This window comes from Harpia harpyja, chromosome 19 (genome assembly GCF_026419915.1).
Source record: "Harpia harpyja isolate bHarHar1 chromosome 19, bHarHar1 primary haplotype, whole genome shotgun sequence".
Lineage (NCBI taxonomy): Eukaryota > Metazoa > Chordata > Aves > Accipitriformes > Accipitridae > Harpia > Harpia harpyja.
This window is the reverse complement of record NC_068958.1, coordinates 2,911,661-2,927,569: the sequence shown is the minus strand read 5'-3', so window position 1 is coordinate 2,927,569 and position 15,909 is coordinate 2,911,661. Positions and strand designations below refer to the sequence as shown.

At 33.8% G+C, this 15,909-nt stretch overlaps 1 protein-coding gene across 3 annotated transcripts in view; it reads right to left on the bottom strand.

Annotated features, from left to right (window-relative positions):
* Window positions 1-1,553: 1,553 nt before the first annotated feature.
* The window catches only part of C5 (complement C5), a 28,671-nt gene continuing 14,315 nt past the window's right edge, over window positions 1,554-15,909 (bottom strand). Inside the window, exons 20-41 of one of the 3 annotated variants that reach the window (XM_052815821.1) lie at window positions 15,548-15,687; window positions 14,647-14,868; window positions 14,005-14,065; window positions 13,319-13,408; window positions 12,844-13,056; window positions 12,619-12,694; window positions 11,573-11,732; window positions 11,002-11,097; window positions 10,534-10,705; window positions 9,452-9,657; window positions 8,547-8,699; window positions 8,117-8,179; window positions 7,208-7,289; window positions 6,505-6,556; window positions 5,698-5,800; window positions 4,896-4,970; window positions 4,694-4,799; window positions 4,407-4,493; window positions 3,941-4,030; window positions 3,310-3,393; window positions 2,349-2,487; window positions 1,554-2,069 (exon numbers count right to left, since the gene is read on the bottom strand). In XM_052815821.1, coding sequence (XP_052671781.1) covers window positions 1,940-2,069; window positions 2,349-2,487; window positions 3,310-3,393; window positions 3,941-4,030; window positions 4,407-4,493; window positions 4,694-4,799; window positions 4,896-4,970; window positions 5,698-5,800; window positions 6,505-6,556; window positions 7,208-7,289; window positions 8,117-8,179; window positions 8,547-8,699; window positions 9,452-9,657; window positions 10,534-10,705; window positions 11,002-11,097; window positions 11,573-11,732; window positions 12,619-12,694; window positions 12,844-13,056; window positions 13,319-13,408; window positions 14,005-14,065; window positions 14,647-14,868; window positions 15,548-15,687 — 2,600 coding nt within the window. In that variant the 3' untranslated portion in view covers window positions 1,554-1,939. Of the gene's footprint in view, window positions 2,070-2,348; window positions 2,488-3,309; window positions 3,394-3,940; window positions 4,031-4,406; window positions 4,494-4,693; window positions 4,830-4,895; window positions 4,971-5,697; window positions 5,801-6,504; window positions 6,557-7,207; window positions 7,290-8,116; window positions 8,180-8,546; window positions 8,700-9,451; window positions 9,658-10,533; window positions 10,706-11,001; window positions 11,098-11,572; window positions 11,733-12,618; window positions 12,695-12,843; window positions 13,057-13,318; window positions 13,409-14,004; window positions 14,066-14,646; window positions 14,869-15,547; window positions 15,688-15,909 lie in introns of those variants that run through there. The other 2 variants (XM_052815823.1, XR_008239418.1) reach the window with 2 other exon arrangements.

Genomic DNA, 15,909 nt, shown 5'->3' with positions numbered 1-15,909 from the left:
TTTTATTTTTAATACTTGGTTTAACAGTGCCTTCTTTTAACCTTAGACTAACAACATTTACATTAGTGTAAGGGGATTTTTCTCATATTATTAAGAGACTGAATCAGCTGCAAGAGGGTATAATTTCTACTGCTGAAATCTAAAAAATCAAGAAAAGATGAAATTTTCTTCATAATGGTTTTGCAGAGAAATACATCACAGGCAGTTCCACCTTTGTGAACATGCAAATTACAAAACAGTTATTATATTCTGAATATTGGTATTAATTAAAAAATACCTCTTATAAAGCAGGAGCACATTAATTTTTTCATCATAACAGGCCTGATTTGAAGATGACATATAAGCAAAACAATTAGCACTCTCTTATCTAACATAAGCAGGAAGACAAGGTAGCAGACTGCCCAACTTGTTTTAACATACATAACAGACTTTGCAAAAAAATTCTTAAGTAAACTAACACACCCCTTAAGATCTTCCCAAGTTTGAGATGAGTGGAAAGTTATTGTGTGACTTCATTATTTGTAAAATAGCAAGGTTTTTATGAAAAATAGCTTTGCTTTTGGAGCATACCTATGCAGCACTTCAGAAAAATGCTTTTTGTCTCATCAAACTGCCATGGCATGTGCAAATCATTCTGTTGGCTCTTCTCAAAAAAAATCCTTAGAAAACACTATTAATCTTCTGAATATACTACTGCGACTTCACAAATAACTGCCTGTGCAGATTCAACAAACTTGTAATGAAAATTCTCTCTTTCATACACAAATAAGATTTTTAAAAGCTTCTTGAATGTTTTATTTAGCTGGAGAACTTTCCATGCCAAAATGCTTTGCAAATGAGAGTATCTTCAACACATATAAGCATCACTTCATAACTGAAATATCACCAGGTACAGTTACGGTCTTCCTGACTGTTTTTTAACATCATAAATTCAGTTTATTTATTTATAAAAAGTAAAGAGTTAAGTTGCCTGTAACAGTTTCAACTTATAGAATATGAACTGGAAGTTTCCAGTATGTTTCATTTCCATTGCAGAGGCTGGGTGTTGTTTGTTTGAGACACATTGCAGTGTTTCAGTACACTGTTAAAGTAAATTTTTGCATTTCAGACAGGGACTGGTAGAAACTAATTTATTAAAACTTAGTAAATCTTCAGGACTGTTTAATTTAAAAATCTATTACTCCAACCACGTGTTGAATGAAAAATTCCACTCAACATGTTAAAATAAATGCCTGGATACTAGCTTGGGTAAAAAGCGCAAGATTTTGTCATCTGCAGGTCTAAGGGAACTAAAGAAGCACAATAGGGTCAGGAGTACCTGGCTTCAGTATGGCTCTTGACATAATCTAAAATAACTTTAGGAGTTGTCTTCCATCATTCTTACACTACAGTACTTTAATGAAGTTGGAAACTGAACATTTAAAATAGTCACTATAAAGGAACTGGGACTGCAGTAAGGTTTTTGTCCTAAATACTTGGATGCTATTGTGCTAGGTTAGATAGATTTTTATTTATTTTTTTTAATTTGCTTGGAAATCAAAGTTGTAACAAAGTTATTTGATAAACAATTTTATTTTTCCTTTTTTTTTTTTAAATGAAGGAAGGGTTATATTTTAATAAGACATCAGATTTTAATGCTTCTAAGTGTTATTCTGGCACAAGACAGTACTTTCCGTGTTTGTTTTTACAGTTGATCCACTTCATCTGACTTCAAACGTCTTTGCAGTATTCTGCGTTATTCTCCCCTCCAAACTTAAAAATCATACTTTCAACATGACTGTGTTATAAGAACATGGCTATGACATACAAGCAAACACCATTTTTCAAGATGAACTATTAATGAATGTTAAGTTCAGGAAAGAATTACTAAACAGGTGAGGATTTTTTTTTTTTTATGAGATTTGATCTGTATTTTTAATTTAAAAATTCTCCAAGTAAATCAACAGCCACTGATGATGAGATCTTCAGCAAAGTCTTCCATTATATTTAAAAACTCCTGACAAAATGTACATGCTGCATTTGAAGGCCACCACTCAATCCAAGTGCTGGAGTCCAAAGGGTACTGGAATCTAAGAAGACAACAGAAAACGATCATTTGCTGCTAAGATCTGGGGAGGAAAATGTCAAGCAGAAAAAAAAAATTACAGTATGAAATTGCTTGCTTTGTGTTCATAATCCTGTTTTAAATGTACGCATCTGAAAACACATTGTGTAACTATTGGTCGAATGAATACTTAAAAAATTAAATCAATTATGTATTACATAAGAATTATTACATACAAACACTTGCTACTTCACAGCACACTTTAAGATTAAATCTCTGCATATTCTGATGGTAAATTACTTACTTGAAATTGTAACCAATGTTTATCTTTAAGGCTTCTTTTCCCATGATCAAATACTGCTCTCCTGGGCTCAGTTCAACATCTGTACAGGTCTTCTTTTTAACAAAGGTTATTTCATTATTTTTTTGAGCAAAAGCCTGCCCTGAAGTAGAATGTCAAGAATTGGAAAATTTCACAAAGACAATATCCAGTAATTCATATATTAGACAGAAAATACCAAAATGTTCTACAGAAGAACAGAGCCAAGGGATCTATTTGCCACTAGTTACAACAGGAAAATTTGATGATATAAAACATATTTCTTGTAAAAGATTTTTTAAATTAAATCTGAATGGTAAATAAGCCTCGTGGACATTAAATAATTTTCTATTATAGTAATTATAAGGGCATATTGGGTGCTTAAACTCAGGAAAAATGAGTGATTATCAGCTTCAGTTCTGCAGGACCTATGAGCAGCTGCCTCTCCCAAAGGTAAGACAGCGAGTGTCCATGAACATTCTAAAGTCCTTTCTCCCACAAGTGGAAACATGCCCAACCTGCAGAATCTGAGAAACGTTAAGGCATAGCCTATCCTTGCATACTACCCCACTTCAATCATTGTATATACAGTAAGGGAGGGCATTCTGTGGAATGAATGAGACATTTAAACAACAGCTCACAACTCTATTAATTGATTATGGAATATGTTCACCTTGTTTTGTCACATAAAAGACATTTAACTGATTACAGTTTAGGTTTGTTAACAACAGCTATAATACAGAAAAGCTGTTTAAAAACATCAAACAAAGACTGCCCTTCTCGGGGCACAAAAGCATTCTCAAAGGCTGTATTTGAGACTATGGTTTTCTACTCTCATGAAATGACTAGGTTTGACTGCTGATTTTTGCCAGCTGCTTCAGTGGTCTCAACCAGACAGCTTTTACTCTAAATAAATCACTAAATGGATTAAGAACAGGACACTCACCTCTTTTATAGAGGTCCAGAAGAGTTGCAGAATACTTTACAAAATAACCTTCTTCACTGCGAGATAAAATGTTCACTTTATAAACTGCAGAACAACACAAACCAAACTTTTTGTTATTCTTTGTTCCTGCAATACATACTAAATGTCTTACAGATGCTCATATGAAGAATATAATGTCCCTTCACAATACTAATTTCTGGGAAAATGATGGCTATAGCTATACACTGTAGGGCTAAGAAACATTAAAAAGTTCTACCCATGCTCTAATCTGATGAAAGCTCTACCCATGCTCTCATCTGATGCCCCAGGACTTCCTCTGACCCCAAAGTCACATGATCATGTTAGATCAGTACCAAGCAAGAGAAACACTGTGCTTATTAGCAGAACTCATCAGATCAGGCTCGCTGGTGCACTAACTCTGGTTATGTGACTTTTATTCCAGCAGAGGGTATGGGCAGCAGTTAGTCTTCTCTGCTCCAATATGTCACCTTCATATACTGTATGCCACTGTCAAGCCTACTGAATTTAATCACTAAAGATCTAATTGGAACAAAATGTTTTGTAGCAGTAGTAAACAAGTAAATGTTTCAGTCAGAGCATGTGAAATAGGTAATGACAATTCAAATATTACCATATGCAATATCATTCTGGCATGCAGCTTCTCTCCTGGTGTCGGCAGTTATTGACCAATCTAGCCTCTCCTGTACTTTACTACACTCAGCTACATTGAGAAAGAAAAATGCCAGTGTTAAGACAATGTCATCACATGTCCTCAAATAAAACATCACGAACCTCTACCTGTTTGGGATAATCTACTGTAACTGAGAAACACCGTAATTATGGGATTGCATGCTGGAACAATGAATATTTAAAATACAAAATAACACCCTCAATCACCTGAGCTTAATCCAGTCAGACATCCATGATCATACTGCACACATTTTTAAAATTTTTTTTTTTAAAATAGAAGATTTGGAGAGGACAACAGCTGTGTTCTTATGAGGATTTTTTCCCTTGTGTTTAGTGAGGGTTTGTCCAAAGCACTACACTGCATTTTCCCAGCAAGTGAAATGGGAAAACATCTTAAAAAAGTTTACCTTCCATGCATTTGCACTCGTCTCCTTCACACAATCTCACAAGTTTTTCATTTCCGTAGGGGTTATAAAATATAGTGCACCTTTTATCTAGAAGATCCAAAAAGAAATAATAAATACATATAGAAAATCAAAGTCCAAGAAGTCAGCACTGACATTTTGTGAGACAAAAGTTACCTGAGCTTAAAATAACAAGGATTAAAAAGCTGTTGAAGAAGAAAAAGTGTAGTCTTTAAGGAGGAATAAAGAGTTAAGAGACAACCATGAATTTGAAGACATGGAACACATACCTGGTGCATGATATTCATATACAGTGAATGTGGCAGGATTTAGCATTCCAACCCGGAAAAGCTCACTTATCCGGAACTCAACACAGAGAAAATTATTAGCTGGCACCTATTTGAAAGACGTATGAATTAAGGAGCTCTAAAGGAAACAAGATTATACCAAAGAGTTAAAGTAGTGCTTACAGTTATGAAAAGGGTAACATACAGAGTCTATTTGCAGAATAACATGCCCATCTTTTATCTCATAATCTGCTATCAGCTGATCAACTCCACTTGCAAGCTGTAGGGGAGGAAAACAGAAAAATCTTCTATACAAATTAAACATTTTTGGGTGATCTTGAAGGTTTTGTAATCAGTAGCTTTAACATAATTCTGAGATGTAAAAAACCCCCTTATTTTAGGGCCTTTTTATAATGCTCATACTCTTACTTGGTTTTTTTTGTTTTCTTTTAAGGAATTTATCCTTTTACTCATCATATGAAGATAATAAAGAATTAAAGAGCTAATTATAATTAAAAGAATACTCGAGTCCATGTAGAGTATCCTGTAAGTGTAACTCTAATTGCCTTTAACTAAAACTGGTATGCTTGTCACTAAGAGCTGAACACAAGCACTACAGCTAAGATTCAGTTCACAAACTTAGCCAACTTATAGTTAGGTGTGCATACTGTGTTCCCTTTACAGTTAGCACATACAGCATCTCCAGAGGTTGATCCACACTACCCTAACACAGATGACGACCACCCTCTATCCAGTCTTGTCTCTCCACTAACAAGAGGGAGCCTAGATGTCAAACTTTAACTAGACGTCTAGCTTCTGACCCTATCAAAAATCCATAATATAGACTTAAGTAGATTATTCTCATTAGTAATAGAAGTGTTTAGAAGTAATGAGGATATAATTATATAAATCTGCACAACTACTCTAACAGAAAAAGATGAAAACCAGTAAATATTATAGTTCTGTCAAAAAACTTCAGTTAAAGAAAAAAATTCTCTAATACTTACAGTAGATAAGTCTTCTGTATTTGCTTCCAATCCACTAACCAAACCTATGTCCATCACGGCATGAGCAGACCCTGACTGTGGCTCTCTCACGCCGGGCCTGTACCTAGAATAGATTAAAAATAACATTACTTAAACACCACTGAAATTAAAAAGAAATTATCCAATATGATCCCAGGAAAACCTAAGGAAAATTCTATCAACATTTAGTCCACAGTAAACCTATAATGAAGCAAAATAGTCCAGATGAATAATTTCATAATTATGCGAATCTCATGCATAAAGAAGCTTTTCTTAATACTTATGTTCCAGGAGAAGCCATATATAAACTAAAGAAAAACTCCCTCCCAAAGAGATCATGACCTTTGGCTCTAATTCTGTTTATACACATACATAAAAGTGAAGAAACAGGCAGAAAAGAAGATCAGAAGACCAGATGCAATTATTATTAAACAAAAACATTCTAATCTCTTAAAAAATACAAGAAAATAAATAGAAATGTCAGTTAATGTAACATGAAAACAAAAACTGAGAAAAACCAAAAGACCAGAAAGCCTTTGTAACATTCTTAGATTAATTTTGTAATGCATATGCAGACCCACAGTGCATTTGCTTAGCACTGCTCCAATTCCTCAATGTGTCAGCTGGGATTCCACCTTTGCAAGGAGGAGTGTTGAATGTTAGGAAATCCAGGACATTTAGAACCAGCATTTAGTTAAATGAAACTTTTAAATGCAAAACACTGGCTCAATCACTGGGGAAAGAAAAATAAGCAACTAACCAAACAAAAACCCCATCAGCTGTACTTACTTTGCACATGCCTCTAAGCGCCCAAGTGGCTCACCCTCTTCTTTTCTGTAACCTTTTCACATCAAGTAGAGTCAAATAAGTCATTTTATAACTCTTCAGAAGCAGCAATCCAAAATTCTCATAAAGCATTTTCATAATTGAAAGATAATTCTTTAAATTGTTTTGGTGGCTATTTTTATAGGAACTCATTGTCTAGCCACAAACAAGTAGCATTATACTTTTATAATTCAGGTAAAATGACAGCTTTAATGCTTAATGTAGTTTATTGTGTACTTACGAATTAAAACTACTTCATGACAAAAGCTCAGAATGTGGTTATAAACCCTGTTGTAACTGGACTAGAACTCTCAGTACCTTGTAGAACTCACTGTAAACCCCCTCATCCCCCATCATATTTATTTCTTCTGCTGGAAGTTTGTGTTCCTCACCCCCCCAACTGCAAAACCTCTTCCATAAATGAGTAAAAATGCACCTACCAGAAATATTTTAAAAATTAATTCTATTCACAAAAAGGTGATAGTTTCAAGAAGGGCTAAAACGGCTCCTAGCAATTTCTTTTCCGGATTTGCATTTAGAAGGTGGCAGAATTTATTACAGTTTCTTTCTTAACAAGAAACACTTTGTTAAACAAATTAAGTTTTATTTTCCTCCCTCCCTTGCACTGACCTAAGTAGTAAAATTTAAAACCATATTAACCCTTTACCATCATCTCTCTTTGGAACAATCTTCAATTCAAAGTTACACGACTCTTCAGAAGTACCGATTGCATTATATACTGTCCTCACCTACACACGTACAAATAAATTAAGACAAAACAGAAGCAGTAACCAATCCTCACAACTGGCATAAAACTTTGAAAACTCATAATATGAAGAATATACTACCAGTAAAAACAATTCCGTACAGCATGATTAGTTTTGATGGATGCAAAGCAGAGTAAATAAATGATCAGCACAAAGAAATGGGGAATTCTTGAGCAAAACCACACCACTCTTGCTGGTTATATTTACAAGACTAAAAATATTATCCAAACAACTCCTGATATTTTATGAATATAAATACTACTACACAAGAATATGTACATTTCAGATGTTACTAAGTTTGATGCTAGAAGAGGCTATGAAAGATTAGAAGAAAATATATCATGGCAATAGCTTAATATTTAGGCACACAAAATGTATTCCTTTAAATATTGCAAGAAAACAGTTTTTCAATGACACTGCTAAACAAACTAAGAGTAAACACCAGAATAACAGAGAATTGAGCAATTTCTCAAAATTGATCACTAATTTGGATCTTCCCCATTTGGCTGTCTAAGCCAAAGAGACAGTAACAATTGATGAGCATTAAAACCAAGTTGATAATCTATTTAGATTTATGGAACAGAAAACCTCTGATGAAAAGGAAGAAACTTCACAACTTCCTTCTCATTAGCCACAGAGTCATATAATGGCTCGTACTTCATCTAAAATATAGCCATAATGACATCCATCACTTCAGTGTAAAGGTAAGAGCAACAAATGGAACAGTTTATGAGAAATTTCAGTTTCTTTTTCAATGTTGATATTAACAAACCAGAGATTCCATTTTAAAAAATTGGTTGCAGGCTTACATTTACTGTAGCTATGCCAGTGCTGCTTCCAGTGCTTACATATATGTCATCATCCAAAGGTACCTAAAGGATTGATGTCAAACAAAAAGTTATAAGTTAATAATAAAGACAGCGCTATTAGCAACAATTCAGGTCAGAAAACCTGCTTGTCTTTTCTACATTTTAAATACGTATTAAGGCCCGATGCTACAAAATTCTACAAAAAAAAAAAACCTTCATAGGAACAAGCAGAGATACTAAATTTAAATGAATATTCAAATGCATGAAATTTAGCAGATGAGCAAAGTCCTTACACATTTGCTATACCAAATTACTACCAGTTTATTAAGAGAAAAAGCTACTTTAGTAGCAATTTCAAAGTTCAAATAATTATTTAACAAGTTGCTAAGAATACTGCTTTCACTTTTCAAAAGCGATACTATTCACTCACTGTCACAGTTCTTCCCACGAAATTATCTTCTGTCAGTTTAAATACATGAAGGTCTCCATAGTTCTTGTATGCTACCTTAACATTCATGTCCAAATTAAGCCGTTTGACAAGAAGGGAATATTCAGTCAAGGCCTCAAGGGCATTAATTGTGTCCTGCCAGAAATCAATTATAAAGAATTAATTCCAGAAATTAAAAAGAAGTGAAAATGTATTACAAAGCAATTTATTTTCTGCCACCTAAACATAATTACAAATAATGGTAACAATTACTAGCTAAATAGCTTAGCAGTGTCTCAGCAAGTACACTTAACATGGTGGTAACATATTTAACACTATAGACGTATTTGTGCATTTTAAAGAAATGCATGCAATTTCTAAAAAAGAAGCAAGCAAACAGCAATAAACAAACACAGCACACATCAGCTTCTTCATAGATTATTAATAATTTTAGAAAAGGGAGGTTGCATGAATTGGAATATTCTAGATGTACGACTATTTGTAGTGTATTAGAAATCTGGCAACTTTCAGTTGACTTTTAGTCTATTCATGCACACTAACACAGTTTTTACAATGAAAAAACGCATACCTTCTTACACTGTGTTCCTTTTTTGTGGAAAACAAGAACAAACATCATGCCATGAAATGAAAAATGTTTTATAAAAATGATTCTTTTCCTTCAGCAGATCTGAAGTCAGTGGAATCAGCTTGCAAATTTCTATTTATAATAAACTTCATGAAAAGAAGTATCTCCCAGAGACAAAGAATATCATGACAAGAGTCATTTGATACTAATCCCATACATCGGACACTGAAGTTGTCAATGTGGTCATCTAATGATATTACCCTCTTAAGACATCTCAGATTTTGGTACTTGAGGAATGAGAACGAAATATTTAAAAGCTCACCTGAGTTGAATAAAATCCTCCACCATATCTTTGTTCTTCAGACAACCATTTGATGATTGGATTAGCATAGTCTTTCTCCCCTCTTAGCAAAGTAGTAAGCAAGGCATATGCTGTGGTTTCAACCATTTGTGCAGTAACAGAGCTGGGAGTGTGTTGGTCTAGTGTTTTGAAAGTATCTTTCCAAAAACGATATATAGGAGGGTTACCTACAAAAGTATAAAGGGAAGATTTCAGACTGAAACATAGCAACAGCTCTCTCCAGACTACACAAGGTGAAGTATTTCCTACTCCGGTCAAGAAGAAAAGGAGGAACTCACTCTGCATTTAACAGGAGATGAAGATATACTTCTCTTACACTAGTAAGTCTGACATTTATACTAGAAACTGATGATAAACAGACCTGATCCAAAGCATCTGATAGATATCCAAGTATTGCTGGTCCTGAACAGTGACAGAGTGGCCAAACAAGTAAAATACAGATTTTAAACTTATTTTGCTTTAAAGCCACTTTCACTAGGCAGGACAAAGCTTTTCTATTCCGATAGAAGTCACTACTCAGCAGAGAACAGACTGAGTCCCTTGCCTGTGACAAAATAGACTAAAAAGGAACAGCATTCACAAGAGACTACGAAGTCCCTCATCAACCAGTGAGAAATTAAGAAGGAAACCGAACACAACAAAAGTCAGGGAAGCAGCAGATATTATGAAAAGTTCCATTCTTGAGCCAAGGAAGAGTGTAGACATGTCATAAGGATGAGAAGGCAGACAAAAGTAATCTACTATGGACACCTGCATAAAAGGAAAGCCTATAGATAGAACAAACGTGATACAATGGGGAATGACAGATGCCTAGCTGACTTGCATACTGCTAATGAAATTGCACTGTTGAAAAGCTGAAAGCAGGGTTCATCCTAGCAGAAATACTAGGCCACACAAGACTAAAAAGTCACTTACGCCAAAGCAAACATCACTGAAATTCACTCTTCAAGTAGTGTCATCACACTAGAGAATTTAAAAATACTAAAAGAACAGCCTACCTGAGAGCCAACTACAGTACAGACTCTGAGAGAATTTAACAATACCTATGACAGATGCTTCCTTCTTCAGTGCAGAGAATGCTGATCGTGCAGATTGATGGTTCAAATCCACAAGAGCTAAAGCATATGAAGTTATTGCCATAGTAAAGGGGCTCTGAGCAGACAACACATTTTTCATCAAATAATCTCCTGCTTTATTTTTAGCATCATGGATTTTCTGAAAAGATGAACAGGCTACAGCTTACATCTATTAGACTTATTTTTAAAGAAACACATCTATCAAGACAATATAGGTATATATAATATCTTCTACAACATATCTTACAATTAAGTGATCGAGAATTTCATTATTGTTCTTTTACTGATTTTGAAAACAAAGACTAACAAAGCAAATAAATCTTAATCTTTGAAATTGGAAAAAGCCTCTTGATTTCTTTGAACAAATGTTAAAGAAAATGGAAGAAATTAGAAACCTAGAACATGACCGCTGGTAGAAATAAAAATATTATTTACCTGAGTAGGACATATTTTAATTGACTTCTCAATTCCAATAACAGAAAATGCTGTGAGATACAAAGATTTTTCTTTACCTTCTCTAGGTAATGTACCCTACAAAATCAAATATGTAAATATAATTAAATAGAAACAACAGTTAATTTGAATAAATAGAACTTTCTACAGTTTAGGTGAGAAAACAAACAGAAATTCCTGTAAGAAATATCAGTTTGGTTTAACTGGAAAAATATGTTGACTCTTTTGAAGGTAATAGCTTATTTGTAAAAAAGAGACCAAAATATATAAAGTTATTGGCAAGCCAGGACTATTATATTGTAAAATCAACCTACATAATTTTTTTCTAAATATTAAGAAGTGGCAAGCAGCTACTTTTAGTGGGAAAACAGAAAGGTTTGCAAGATCGTGCTCTTCTTTAAATGAATTTAGAAAAAGGCAAATCTAGTAAAATTCTCTTGAATAGGTATTCTGGTGAAATGCAGCCTAAAATATCTTGCATTCCTAGAACACATTACCTCCTGGTGACTTCAGCTTTTACTGTATATGCACAGAAAACGCTTGGTTTTCATACCTGTAGTTTCACTGGTTGGTAATTTGAAAATTCACTGAATGATCCATCTGGCATTTGACAGCTATCAATCAACCACAGAAGTGAATTACAAACAGAAATTTGATCAAGATTTATATATTGATGAACTTGTCCAAAAATCCTTAAAGCAAAAGCTGTCAACCTGCCAAGGAAATCAAACATTGTATTTGTTTTGATTAGGAGCTACTACCACATTGCTAGAGGTTAGACACGAATTTGCACTATTTATGATTTAGGTATACTACACACTCCCACAGTTCAAAGAAATATTGCAGATGAATTTTAAATTTAACTTAACAAATGGGCAATAATTACTCAAATAATTTTGAACTACGATCAATTTTTATGTTTAAGGATATGAACTCATTACATCCCTAAAAGATTACTTTTTCATATGCAGAGAACTTAAGGAAGATGTCTTTGAAGCATCTTACTCCTTCCTTCTGTAAGCCAGCTGCATTTGCCATTCCAAAAAGCAAGAAAATAACCATGTATTTTGCCTAATTTTCAAAGGCCGATTCTGTTTTCCATGAACAGTACTACCTCTCCTGTTTGATAGCCCTTAAATATCATATTTGTGTTTACAAGAGGTATGTCTGTTTTGCCCTTGCTCACATCCCTGTACTTAGCTTTCCTTCTTCAAACTTGGGGTGCAGACTTTGCCTGAGCTTATAACTTCTGCAGGAAACCAAGGTCTACACAGTTCTTTTGCAAAATCCCAAGCCCAAAGAAGAGGTTTCAGAACTGAGTGAAAATCCTACAAATTATCTCAGGTATGCCAGCTCCTAACCATTGGCCCAACTTGGTTGTAATGGTGTGAACTATTGGACATAAACAAAAGATTTAGCAAGGGAAAGCAAGGAATCAGATACTGTTCAAAGTTGTAAGCCCCATTTAAATTGACCACCAAGCTCACCTCTCATGCTTACTAGAAAGTATGACTCTTTAAAAATTAGTTATAATATGAAAGCAAAGGGGTGAAGTAAGCCTTTTCCACCCATTTTAATCAAAAGACCTTTTTAACTCACCATGTGCTAGCTTGCCCATTCTTCCACATGCTATATGAGAAGTCAGAATTTCTGAATGACAAGATGCTCACAATTCCTATGGGATATATTAGGCAGAAAATAAGTTATGAAAAGAGATTTATATTAAAATTGTATTTGCTCGCTCAGATATATTATCTTTCTCATTCAGCAAAGTTTATGCACCCCTACAACTCTGAAGCAAGAGAAGAAGCTATATTTTTCTACCTTCTTTCATCTTCCTCCTCATTTGAGTTCTTGAAGTTAAGGTTTCAGGACCCAGTAAATGCCAGTTATTTGACTCTTCCAAGTAGTGAAACACATAAAATACTGGGGCAATACTCATAAACTCTGCCTCTGCACTGCCCTTTGGCAGATTAGTAAGAATACTAAGACCAGTAGGACTGAGGATTGTGGCAATCGCTTCACCCATAAGATGCCCTGTGGAAAATAAAACCCAAAATTTATTTTAATAAGAGATCATGAAAGTGAATCCAAGGGCAGAATCTGACTGATACTTATGTCATTCTATATCAAGTATTTAAAATTCTACACAAAAAGGTGATTTGCAAAATGTTGTATCAAAAGGAGAACCTAGGAATAAATTCAGATAAATTTAAACAAAGGAATGTGAAATAGGAGAAAAAGAACATATGTACAGAAAGTATATATGCAGTAGACTAAAAGTTTCAATTCAATTTACCTTTTACACTGACACTTCTATCAATTTTTGTTTTAGGGACCAGATTTAGTGGCACTTTGTATCGAAATTCTTGTCGTCTCTTGAGTGAACCTATAATTGAAAATGTACATATATATCATATGGCACAATCTAAATCAATTGATGGTTCAGATTAATAGCTAGATTTAAAGGTTACAGCTATCTGAGAAGTCAGAAACAAAAATACCAATGATAACTTGAAATCTAGATATGCCCTAATGCACATGCAAACAATATCAACCTTTGAAAAAGAACAGATGCAAACACTTCAATCTTTCTTTGCCTTTTTGATTAAGAAAAAAATCTGATCTGGACCTAAACTTTGTGGTTTCAGATTCATCTCTGGTTAAATGAGAACATATTCTATTTTCACTGATAAAGCAACTGGTTTTCAAGCACACTGAGAAAAGCTTAGAGTTGTATCATAGTAAAAGATACATATAAAGGTTCCTTTAAGAAATGAATCCAAGTTTTTTTTTGAAAGACTAGCTATTTTGAGATGGATTTGTTAGTCAATGAAAGGACAGGAAATCCTTGGAAGGGACATATGAAGAGTATTTCAGGAAGGAGAAATGCCAATTTTTTCACATTACAGAAAACTTGATCATCATGAATCAAGAATATGAAAAAATAAACAAAGTAAAAACATGTATGATCAATTCTCTTACCATAAACACCCTGTGGATCCAAAGTGAAACCTGCATGAAGTTCTTTCTTAACGCCTTCTGGCTGAAATCATTAAGAGGAAAGAAGTAGAAAATGAAAACACTTTTGCTTAATCAAATATATTAGCTGAAACAACAGTTTAAAACCATAGTATTTTTGCCTTCTACATTCTTCTGTGTAGTTGAGTTTACTTAACTGTTCTACATCTATTCTATGTACATTTAAGCTAGTGTTCTATCTCCTAAAATTCTTGAGAAAATTTAACAAAAGATATAAATAAAAGCTTAGGAAAGTATAAAATTACAAAAAAGTGTCTTTCAGTGAAGCATGCTTAAACAGTTGAAAATCCAAACCAAGTAACTTCGAATACAGTATTCTCCTTGCTTACTAAGTTATAATCTATTTATATACGTAATCTTTCTGACAATTCTTATAATCAAGATTTAAAAATGTGCATACTCAAATACTCAGTCATGCATTTTTCCACTGCATACACCTTAGTGAATTCAATGATATCATGATATTTTGGATTATGATAATATTAAAATATAGCAATATTTATATATTGATTTAATATATTTTTATTTCTTACGACAGAATCAATATGAAATTCAAAACCACTACATTTTCCTTTTTTTTCTTACCATTACACGTAAAGTTTTAATTACAGTTTCACTGTTCCTGGCTGTCAGCAATGTAAAGTTGATAGTGTGAAGACCTAATTCCAAAGGAAGTATTCTGAATGTAACCGGTGACGAAGAAGCACCATCTACAGTCTTAAAATTACAATTGCGTATCCTTGATCCAGTAGTTGCAGAATCTCCAAAAGAACAGATTCCATTTCCAGCTGCTATTTTAACACAGAACTGAAACGTTGAAAGACTTTAAATGTTTCACCTCCATGACAGGTACAACACTAGAGAAATATTAAAGCCACTGAAATACTATAATGAGCATTCTATTACTGTAATACTACTTTTCTGTTTACAATGAGCAAGTAAGTTTGAAATGACTATTACTTGCACTAGAGACACACTAACAATGTTCATTAGCAACACCAGGGAACCACTATACTAGGCTTCATATACATACCTGCTTCATACACACAGCTTTGTATACTTTACTCAGATTTTTTCAGTAATAATTTTGCACTTCTGTTTCATGTATTTCCTTAAAAATAGTCCTTTTATATTAAATCCCTAGACAATGTAATCTGTGAGCTCTGGAGCAGGTCATTCAAAAAATCCCATCACTTTTTGAGAATGTGCAATCAATTGGAATAGAAAAATTGTATTTTAACTTTCATTTTTTATCAAGTTGCTAGGCAATAGCATGACAACATTGTAATCAGTGGAATGGCTGGAAATGAAACAATTAATGATTGGATTTCATTGTTACGTAGTTATGTAGAGCACACATAACACTAGCTGAAGGACTGGAGAAATCTGATCCAAGGATCTGTTTATACTGGATACTTGCAGGGGAAATGTTTTTTTAGTTTATTATGTTAATCTCTCTGTAGAACTCATTAAGACTACAAGTTACCTTAATTGCAGCATCTCTATAGTTATAAACTGATCCTTTTAACTCAATTTGTTCTCCTCGCACCACAGAATAAGGAACATAAACGCTCAGGAAGATATCTTTTACAACTTGCACTTCCAATGGTGTAGCAACACATATACCTAAGAAAATTAAAAACATAAAACCAGACTATCCTATCCATCCTTCTGATAAACAAGTCTAAAAAAGTCTTCACATTCTTGCCACCTTTACTGATGACTTATCATTTTTCAATATGTACTTTGAAATTGTCCAAGCTTTTAAAAAGTGACCAGACTCTTGCTTCCTGTTCCAAGTTGCTGTCTCCCGCTTCACACATACTTGCTGACATACCAGTCCTTTGG